General features: G+C 36.2%; 1 protein-coding gene across 3 annotated transcripts in view; it reads right to left on the bottom strand.

Annotated features, from left to right (window-relative positions):
- Positions 1–9,030: 9,030 nt before the first annotated feature.
- Positions 9,031–10,623, bottom strand: part of CYTIP (cytohesin 1 interacting protein) — a 63,406-nt gene continuing 61,813 nt past the window's right edge. For all 3 annotated transcript variants that reach the window (XM_070422951.1, XM_070422952.1, XM_070422950.1), the window contains one exon: positions 9,031–10,564. In XM_070422951.1, coding sequence (XP_070279052.1) covers positions 10,101–10,564 — 464 coding nt within the window. In that variant the 3' untranslated portion in view covers positions 9,031–10,100. The remainder of the gene's footprint in view (positions 10,565–10,623) is intronic.

The raw sequence follows: 10,623 nt of genomic DNA, 5'->3' as shown, positions 1-10,623 counted from the left end.
CACCAACTGGTCATTCTGGAAGGTCGTTCCACCATCCAGTCTTAATTAGCATATTAGCTCTTTATTATATAGGATGTACATATACTAGTATATCTGTAGATATACACGCATATTAAAGGCATGTAAAATTATGACAAATTTCCCCAAGTCTAGAAATGGAGACTACAACTTATTTTGTTGTTAAGGAAAGAATCACTAATGTGACTCTTCAATTAGCTAAATGTAACACACATGGCAATCTACTATCTTAGTTGTAAAGATACAATAGGACCTTTCATCAGCAAACAACTGATGTCCTTGGTATGCAGACCTGGACACCTTTGCACAAAACTTTAGAAGCCAGAAATGAACACCAATCACTCTCTTTAATCTCTAAAACTGGATTTCTAAGACCTCTGATGAATTGAGATTGTCCTTAATAAGGTCCACTAACAGGAAAACATCACGAAGGAGATTTCACCACAAGGTAAGTAGCCTTAACTGATGTTCTTTGCTCAATACCCGGGATCTGCATGTTAATGTCTCAGGTGATTCTTATGCAGCCAGCCAGCATTGTCTGAAGACTGTTGCTTCAGAACCACTTTCTTAGCTCATGTGTAGGCCAGTGAGCTTTATACATGACTATTCACCCACATCCTGTTTTGAATCAGTGGCTCTGTCTGTAGTTTTAAAACTAAACGAAAAGTGTTGCACACTGTGGTGAGGAAATGACAACTGTATCTTCAAGTACAGCTAGAAAGGATCAGACCCATACACGTTATCATCTTTCATCCTTCAAGAATGTTATATATATATATATATATATATATATATATATATATAACTTTTTCATTCTCCTCTCCCTGTTCTTCACTTGTTTTAATACTTTCTCTCTCTCTCTCTCTCTCTCCCCCGCACATTAAGGTAATTTTCTATATCTTTAAGTTCACAAATTTTCTCAGTATCTATGTGTTATATGCTATTCCACCCATCATTAAAATTTAATTTCAATGACAATGTTTATAGAATAAAAACGTATTATATGTATTTAAATCCTTCTAATTTATGTTAATAATTTTTACTCCACTATGGTTTCTATTCCTTATTTTTATTCTATCTTTAATCAACTTCAATGTCCTTAATTTTAATAATCTTTATTTTTTAGAAAAGTTATAGATTTACAGAAAATTGTACAGATAGTATAGAGGTTTTCATATACCTTGCACATATTATATTAATATGGCACATTTGTTATAATTAATGAAAAAATATTGATACATTACTGTTAGCTAAAGTCCATGCTTTATTAAGAATTTATTAAGTCATGCATGGGTATTTTTTTTACCTAATGTTCTTTTGTGTTCCAGTATGCCTTTCAGGACACTATATTATATTTAGTCATCATGTCTAGCTAGGCTTTTCTTGGCTATCACAGTTCTCAGATTTTACTTATTTTGATGACTTTGACAGTTTTAAGAAGCATTGGTTGGTATTTTGTAGAATATCTTTTAACTGTGATTTGTCTGATATTTTCTTATTATTAGACTCAAGTTATGAGTTTTGGGAGGAAGACTACAGAGATAAAATGCCATTCTCACTACATCATATCAAGCATACATGTTATCAACATGACCTGTCACTATTGATGTTGACCTCGATCACCTGGCTGAAGTAGTGTTTGCTGGTTGTCTCCACTGTGGAGTTACCTCTTTTCTTCACTTTCTATGCTGCACTCCATGGAAGGTAGACACCATGCTTAATGGAATGGGGAATTATGCTCCATCTCCTTAAGGGTGCAATATCTATATATCTGGTAACTTCCTTGGAATTGTTCTGCAAAGGAAATTTGTCTTTTCACCCCATTTATTATTTATTGTCATCTATTTATATTAGTATGGATGGGGTCATGCATGGATATTTATGTTATCTTTTGGGTTACAATCTAATACTCCTTTATTTATTTATTTATTGCTCAAACTGCTGCATACTTGGCCACTGGAAGCTCATTCAACTGGCTTCTGTGTCCCTTCACTATACCATCATTGTGAGATTTTGCTTTGTTTTTGTTTTTAAAAATTTCCTTATATTATGGTGCTACAAAATACTCCAAGCTCTTCCGCTACATTTTCTGTACCAGTCATAGAATCAGTTATTTGTCCAAGGAAGCCTGGTTTCTTTCATTGAAGAATGGAATTAGAAACCAAAATCTTAGTGTTAGATGTGCTCATTACTACTAAGGTATCATTACTCCCAGGATCTCTCAGGTGAGAGAGCAAGTTCATATATGTGTGTATACTATCTCATCAGTGTAACATATCTATAAATATTTTCTATATAATCTGTATTAAGCTAATATTGAGTGTACACTGATGTTTCTAACTCTAATCCTTTTACACATGGATTACTCTAGCCTCCTCCCTTGCTTGCTTATTTGTAAACTCCCACTCCAACAGTAAAAACCAGGCTCCCATAACCAGCCATTCATTTATCAACAGTTCAGTTCCAATATACTAGTACATGTATAGCAGGACCAGAATGGTTAACTGAAACCCCATGGAAAACAACTTTTCCAACTACAGAACAATGTTTGTGTTTAATTTGACAGATTACAATCATTTTCAAAGTTATATAGATCAGCCCCTTTTCCTCCCACTTTCTTAAGTAGGTTGTTACGTAATTAGTAATACGGTTAGATTGTGTTGTCACATCTGCTTTCTATCCTGGGATTCCTCCAACTTCCTAAATTTGTTTTCCTAATTTGCATACAGTAAGAGTCATTTTTTGTGCTATAAAGTTCTATAGGTTTTGACAAATGCATAGGTTCATGTATCCACAATTACAATATTATACAGAATAGTTTTACCACTCTTGTCTTAGTCTGCTCATGCTGCCATAACAAAATTCCATAGACCGGTTGGCTTAAACAACAAAAACTTATTTTCTTCCAGTTCTGGATGCTGGTTCCAGTCCCAGTCCAAGATTCAGGTTTAAGCTGGGTTTGGTTCCTGGTGAGAGCTCTCTTCCTGGCTTGCAAATGGCTGCTTTGTCCTCAAATGGCTATTCCTACGTCCAAGACTCTGCTAGGTAGTTAGTTTCCAAAATTGTGAGAAAATAAATTTCTGTTGGTTAAGCCACCCAGTCTGTGCTATTTTGTTTCTGTAACGCAAGCAAACTAAAATAACTCTGTAAAACTCACCAGTGTTCCATTTATTTAAACTTTTACACACACACACACACACACACACACACACACACACTACTCCACCCTACCCTCAAATCCATAGGACCACTTTTTGCCATTCTATAATATTGCCTCTTCCAGAATGTCATGAAAATGGAATCATAAAATATGTGGCCCTTTCAGACTAGCTTTTTAAACTTAGCAATAGTAATGTACGATTTGTCATGTCTTTGCCTGGCTTGATTGATTGCTCATTTTTTAATGGTTAAATAATCATCTATTGTATGGATATACCACAGTTTGTTTATCCACTAACTTATTATAGGACATTTTTGTTGCTTCCAATATTTGGTGATTATGAATAAAGCTGTTACATATATTTGTGTGTGGGTTTTGTGTGGACATTGTTTTCAAATCAGTCAGGTAAATACATAAGAGTGTGATTATTGTATCATATGGACCACATGGCTTTGTAAAAAACTGCCAAACTGTCTTTCAAAGTGGCTGTACTATTTTTATGTTCCTACCAGCAATGAAAATCATTGCTGTTGCCTGACATTTTTGCCAGCAATTGGTATTCACATTGTTTGTTTGTTTAGATTTTAGTTACCCAATAGCCATGTAGTAATATCTCATCCTTGTCTTAATTTTAAAATCCCAAATGACAAATGATACTGAACTCTTTTAATGCAAGTATTTGCCATGCATATACCATCTTTTGAGCTGTTTTTTCAGATCTTTTGAACATGTTTTAATTGGGTTGTTTGTGCTCTTATATTTTTTATTTTAAAAGCTCTTTTTATAGTTTAAATACAAGTCCTTTTACAAATACGTGTTTCGTAAATATTTCCTCTTAGTCTGTGACTTGTCTTTTGATTCTCTTAACAGTATCTTTCTCAAAACAGAAGTTTTAATTTTAATAAAGTCCAATGTATCAACTTTTTCTTTCATAAATCATACTTTTGATGTATTTAAAAATTCATCACCAAATTCATCTAGACTTTTTTCTATATTATCTTCTAGAAGTTTTAAAATTTTATGTTTTACATATATAAGTCTATGATGCAATTTTGAGTTAATTTTGCAAAATGTGTAAAGTTTTGCATATGGATGTCCAATTGTTCCAAAAACATTTGTTGCAAACACTGTCCTTTCTTCATTTAACTGTCTTTGCTCCTTTGTCAAAGGTCAGTGACTGACTATATTCATGTGGGTCTGTTTCTGAGCACGCTATTCTGTTTCATTGACCTATATATCTACTCTTTTGCCAATACCATGTTGTCCTAATTACTGTAGATTAAAAGTCTAGAAATTTGGGTATATGATTTCTCCAACATCCTCTTACTCTTTCTTCTCCCCCTCTGTTTCCTCCAATTTTACATCAGCTATTCTAGGTCTTTTGCCTTTCCATATAAAATTTAGAAGCAGTTTGTCAATGTCTACAGAACAGTTTGCTGGAAATTTCATTTAATCTATACTAAATCTATTATATAAGTTAAGAAGAACTTACATCTTAACACTACTGAGTCTTCTTATCCATGAACACAGAGTATCTCTGTTTATTTAGGTTTTCTTGTATTTTTTCATCAGAGTTTTAGAGTTTTCCCTATATAGATTCTGCATATATTTTGTTAGGTTTATATCTATTTCATTTTAGGGATAAATGGCATTATTTGTTTAATTTCAAGTCTTAGTTGTTTATTACTAGTGTATAAGAAATCAATTGACTTTTATATAATAACTAGAGGCCCAGTGCAATGAAATTCATGCACAGGTGTGTGTGTGTGTGTGTGTGTGTGTGTGTGTGTGTGTGTGTTTCCCTCAGCCAAGTCTGCACCCTCTCTAATCTGGGACCCCTCGAGGGATGTCCGACTGCCCCTTTAGGCCCGGTCCCCCCAACTGCCCTCCCATGCAGGCCTGGTCCCCCCAACTGCCCTTCCCTGCAGGCCTGTTCCCCCCCAACTGCCCTCCCTTGTAGGCCATCTTGTGGTGGCCATCTTTGACCACATGGGGGTGACCATCTTGTGTGTTGGAGTGATGGTCAATTTGCATACTGGTCATGACTAATTAGCATATCTGGGCTAATTAGCAAATGCCTCTCTTATAATATAGGATTTGTATCCTGTGACCTTGCTATATTTACTTATTAGTTCCAGAATTTCTGTTGTTGATTCTTTGGGATATTCCACATAGATAACCATGTCATTTGCAAACACACACAGTTTCATTTCTTCCTTCCCAATTTGTATACCTTTCCCTTTCTTTCCTTGTCTTGGTGTACTGGCTAGGACTTTTAGTACAATGGTGAATAGAAATAGTGAGAGAATATCCTTAGCAGGGAAAGCATCCAATTTCTTACTGCTATGATATTAGTTATATTTTTTGTTTGTTTTTAAATGTTTTATTGATTTTTTAAGAGAGAGAGAAAGGGAGAGGGAGAGAAAGAAATATCAATTGGCTGCCTCCTGCATACATACTACTGGATACCAAACCTGCAACACTGGCATGGGAATGGAACTGACTGGGAATGGAACCAGCAACCTCTTGGTGCATGGGATGATACTCAACCAACAGAACCATGTCAGGAGGGCTTAGCTGTAGGCTTCTTGGAGATATTCTTTATTAAGTTTAGGAACTTGTCCTCTTCCTGAGAGAAACATGTTTTATATTTGTTCAAACTGTTTTATTTTTTCATATGACAATTCTGCTGTTTGTGATATCTCCTGACCTCTGCTCATCATTGTTCCTTTCTTTTGTGCTTTGTAACTTTGATTATGAATTGTTTTGTTTTTCTGTAGAATCTTTATCCTCTGCTCATAAAGATGCACCAATATAGAAATGATAAAGTCAGCATGCCAATCACTGAATTCATTTAAATACATTCAGAATCCCCCAGCAAATTGGAAAGCAAGTAACCGTTTCAGTTCACTTTTTAATATTCTTTTAAAATTTTCTATCAGCCCAGCCAGCTTGGCTCAATGGTTGAGCATCGACCTATGAACCAGGAGGTCAGGGTTTGATTCTTGATCAGGGCACATGCCCCAAGTACGGGGCATGCAGGAGGCAGCAATGGATGATTCTCTCTCATCATTGATGTTTCTATCTCTCTCTCTTCTTCTCTGAAATCAATAAAAATATAATAACAATAATAATAATAATAATAATAATAAATATTCTATCATTTCATGCACCTCTGGACAAAGTTGAGAAGTTAGTAATAGATCTGGTTTCAGTTTCCTATACTCAGCTTTTTGGCTAGTTATATAATCTTGACCAGGTTCTTTAACTTCAAGGATCTTTAATCTTACCATTTACTTATAGAAAAATTAACGATGGTAACATTCACCACTTATTTTTACTCAGAATATTTTGGAGAAACTCATTATCTTTGTATTGTCAAATCTGTGTCCTCCTGAATGGTGCTGTGAAGACTCTAAGGTAGCACACTGATCTCCACCTCCTGATGTTCCTGCCTTTGCATATCCCTGCTTCTAGGGGGTGGGTGGGTCCTGTGACTGTGTCTAAGGAAGAGAATATAGCAGTTGATGGGATGTCCCTCTGCAATTCTGTTCAGCTGCATGGAAAAAGTGAGGGGATGCCACCCTTGTGCTTGCACTCCATTATTTAAGACTCTGACTTGCTTCAGTCTTTGTTTCCATTGTTGGTTTTTAATAAGCAAGCTGCTATGAATCTTATGCCCTCAAGGAACTGAATCTGACAACAACCTGAGGGAACTTGGTAGTAAATCCTTTCCCAGTTCAGCCTGCGGGCAAGAACTCCATCTCGGGTGACACTTTGATTGCAACCTTGTGAGACACTGAGCAGACCCAGCTACGCTTTGCCCAGACTTCTGACCTTCAGAAACTTTGAGATGATAAATATGTTTTAAGCCTCCAAGTTTGTAGTAATTTGTTAAAGAACAGAAAGCTAAAGTACAAGTGCAAAGCCTCAGTTAGTAGGTAATGCCTTTTAGGAACCTTAAGAGGTGTCAAGTGTTCACCCCAGATTTTTAAAAGTTTACACTCACAACAGCAATTTATTTCATTTAAAGTAGGTAAGGAAAGAAATTAGATAGGGATAGAGAAAAAGTTCTGACACTGAATAATGGCATCCTTTATTTCAAAAAATTATCAATTTTTTATTTTATTGCCCATAGTTCTGTAGAAAATGGATATAAAGTACCAATAATTTTGTTATCTGAAGGATTTGATAGTTATGTATTATTTAGTAGTACTTAGATTACATATGTCCATAAATACTTATACTTTATAATCAGAACACATAAACTGTGTCCATGTTTGATTTCTTTAGTACAAACTAGAATTTTTAATACTGTTTGCATCATGCAACTAAAATATAAAGGTGTTACAAAGTAGAAAGTGAAAATAAAGTTTTATTTCAAAAATATAATTTCTAACTTTTTGACATGGTGATGTGCTTTAATCACATAACAATGAAATTCCCAGTATGCTTGATTCAAATTATGGTTTATCAATGCGTACTAGAAAACGCGTTTTCATAACAAATTGTCAATTAATGCTAATCACCAATATTACGTATTTGACAAGTTTGGGGTTAAAAAAAACACTTTTCAACCATTTTCTTAGTAAATTACATCAACGTGAGTCATCTTGCATCTAAGCAGGGAAATGAAATCTAAAGCCCTCCTAAGGTCACACTCAGTCTGAAAAGCTATTACCCACATTTCCACTGAACAACAGCTAGTTTTCTTACAACTTGTGAACACACGTGTCATACCCTCCCTTCCTGTATTCTGGTTATAAAGTGCTTTTCTTTTTTTCCAGAACATAACTGACTCTTGACTCTAGTTCATCTTATCACAGACAACAGTGTGACTCGCTCTGTTCCTTCCCTGGGCCTTTTGTGAGGGGTTGGTGACTGCAAGAAGGGAGAATTGCACTATACTGAACACTTAAAGCCACAAGAAAAGTAAATGACCTGTGGTCTGCTTTCCCAGATGACCCATGGTGGTTCTCAAAACATTGCTCACATCGCAGATGACCAAAGTCATCTTTCCTCAAATAAATGTGATATTTCCTTCTGCTGAACTCTGAAATAGGATTCACAGGAAATGCATTTGTGTAAGCAGATCTCTGACAGGATAATTCTAGTCTATGATAAGCAGTAAGCTCTATCCGTTGAATCACAGCCCATTTGCTAGCCCTGGTTGAAAATAAATGTATTGCTAACCATGCAGTTAGAAATGTGCCAATATCTGAAAACTTGCTAATGCAGACAGGACAATCACCCAAAACCAGTCTCTTTGTCCATGCAGTAGCTACAAATGCACTTTTTATGTATTCTTGGAGGGAGAGTGTATCCTCCCGTGGCCTGTGGTGATAAAGTAACTACACAGAACCAGAAAAAGGGTAAACAACATCTAGGGAGACTGTAATGATAGGCGAGAGACAGGAAGCACTGGCTTCCAACTTCAGCCCTGCCACTGCCTATGGGGACGCCTGCAAATTCCTGCTTCTGAGGGCATGCCTAGCACCTATCTCCAGGGTTATGTCAGGGATCGCACAGAAACCATTTTTAACCTACTAGGCAGTCTGTAACTGTAGGCAGGATTGCTATCGTCTCTGTGAAACATGCTGCACTCTGCTTTTCCTATGAGTGATTCTCAAGTAGAGCCCACTGGATGCTTCTGAGTTCAAAGAATTAATAGAGAGCAGGTCTCAATTAGAAATCACTTTTATTGTTTTGTTCTTAACTTACAGGCTTTCTTACCCTCTTCTCTATTTTTTTCTCAAATGATTCATTCTTCCCTCAGTTTATTTGAGTGTAGATTTTCCACTTAAAGTCAACTATCAAATGACTCTATTTCTCCCAAACACACACACACACAAATCAGTAAGGGCTATTTATTATATTGTCAGGGTTATTTACTCTAGAATAGAGGCAGTGAGCAGCTGTATCACCAGAACAGAAAAATTATGGACTTCAATAGGCATTGAAAAAAATGCAATTGAGTGGCTAGACATAATATGATACTAACATAACTAATAGGCTCAAGAGTGCCAAGGCAATAACTATTTAAAATATATAACATAATGTAAGGAGTGATATGGAAAAAATCTAAAGGAGGAAAATCCTTTTCCTGAATCTAGTTTTTCACATTTTAGATTTGTTTAAAAAAATTAGAAAGCTATAAAATCTTGCCAGTTCAATATTTAGATAGAATAAAAAATGAATCAAGTAAGAATAACATTGCCACCCATTTTGTTTAGGCTGCCTATAAAAAAACAAAAAACAACCAAACTTACTATAATCTTCCTCAGTACCCACCTTAGACAATATCTTTCCATGGATCTCATGAAGCTTAAACCCTCATATTAAATCTTACATTTCCCGCTTTACTGTCACTGTAGATCTGAAAAATGGCTGATGGTCATCTTTGTTTATAATCCTTCAGAGATTTCAATAGAAACATTCAAAATTGCCTATTTTTAAGCCTCCCCAGAGGTTACTGAGCTTAAGTTAACATAAAGTTTTGATACCTACTTATTTACCTACAGAAGGTATTCCAAATAATTATATTGTCACTTTCTTATTTACACTGGACTCCAAAGTTCTCAGTTTTTCACATGGATAATCTACAAAATAAATATTACTCTTGCCTTCACAGGCAGCATTAGCATGAGCAAGCATTTGTGTTAATTTGTTATATTATCTAACTTACAACTTTATTTCCTTGCTGTCTGCTTAGAACTTCAACTGTTCTAGTTAAAACATTAGATGCAGAAAAAAAAAAAAAAAAACAAGATAGAAAAACTTTAAATAAAGGTCACTATTGCCTAAAATGGGATGTCAGTTTTGCAATTCATTTGCACTTTCCCACTAAGCTGGGTGGAGTTGATCTAAACAAGTCCAGAAGGTATTTATGAAATAAGCTCATAGGAAGGGGCATCGCAACCCATCAGAAGCGACTCTCTTCCTCTTCCACAGGGCGGTGAAGGCCAGGGATGAATTTCAAGAGTTGTTTCCGGACGCTCCCCCTTCTACTTTTTCGAGGCAGAGTCCCAAACATGCTTGAGAAGTTGCTCTCCCACATGGGAGACATGGACCCACTGCTGGCAGTACTGATGCTCCGGTTCCTGGAAGATGACTTCTTCAGAAAATCGTCCCCATCCTTGAGGACAAAGCACTCATCATCGGTGCTTGTCTGCCTGCTGAAGGCTCCCTTGCTCGAGTCCTCAGACACACATGTCTGGTAGCCGTCCTCGCTGTCCATTGTCATGGAGCTCAGCCAGCTCTTACAGCTGCTCTCACTGGATAATCGATTCCGGTCCTGGAGGGCTGAGCCTGCCCCCGGCAGGGTTCCAAACAAAATTGATTCATCTATGTCCATGTTTTCCAAACTTGGGCAGTTAGCTGCATCACCTAGAATACAGAAAACAAAGTCTACTGTGGAATGGATCTAAGCACCATCACTCCCTACA

The sequence above is a fragment of the Myotis yumanensis genome, unplaced genomic scaffold (genome assembly GCF_028538775.1).
Source record: "Myotis yumanensis isolate MYYU_CA2020_CCGP unplaced genomic scaffold, mMyoYum1.0.hap1 SCAF_8, whole genome shotgun sequence".
In the NCBI taxonomy this organism is placed as follows: Eukaryota; Metazoa; Chordata; class Mammalia; order Chiroptera; family Vespertilionidae; genus Myotis; species Myotis yumanensis.
Note: the sequence above shows the minus strand (reverse complement) of the source record. Positions and strands in the feature narration are given on the sequence as shown.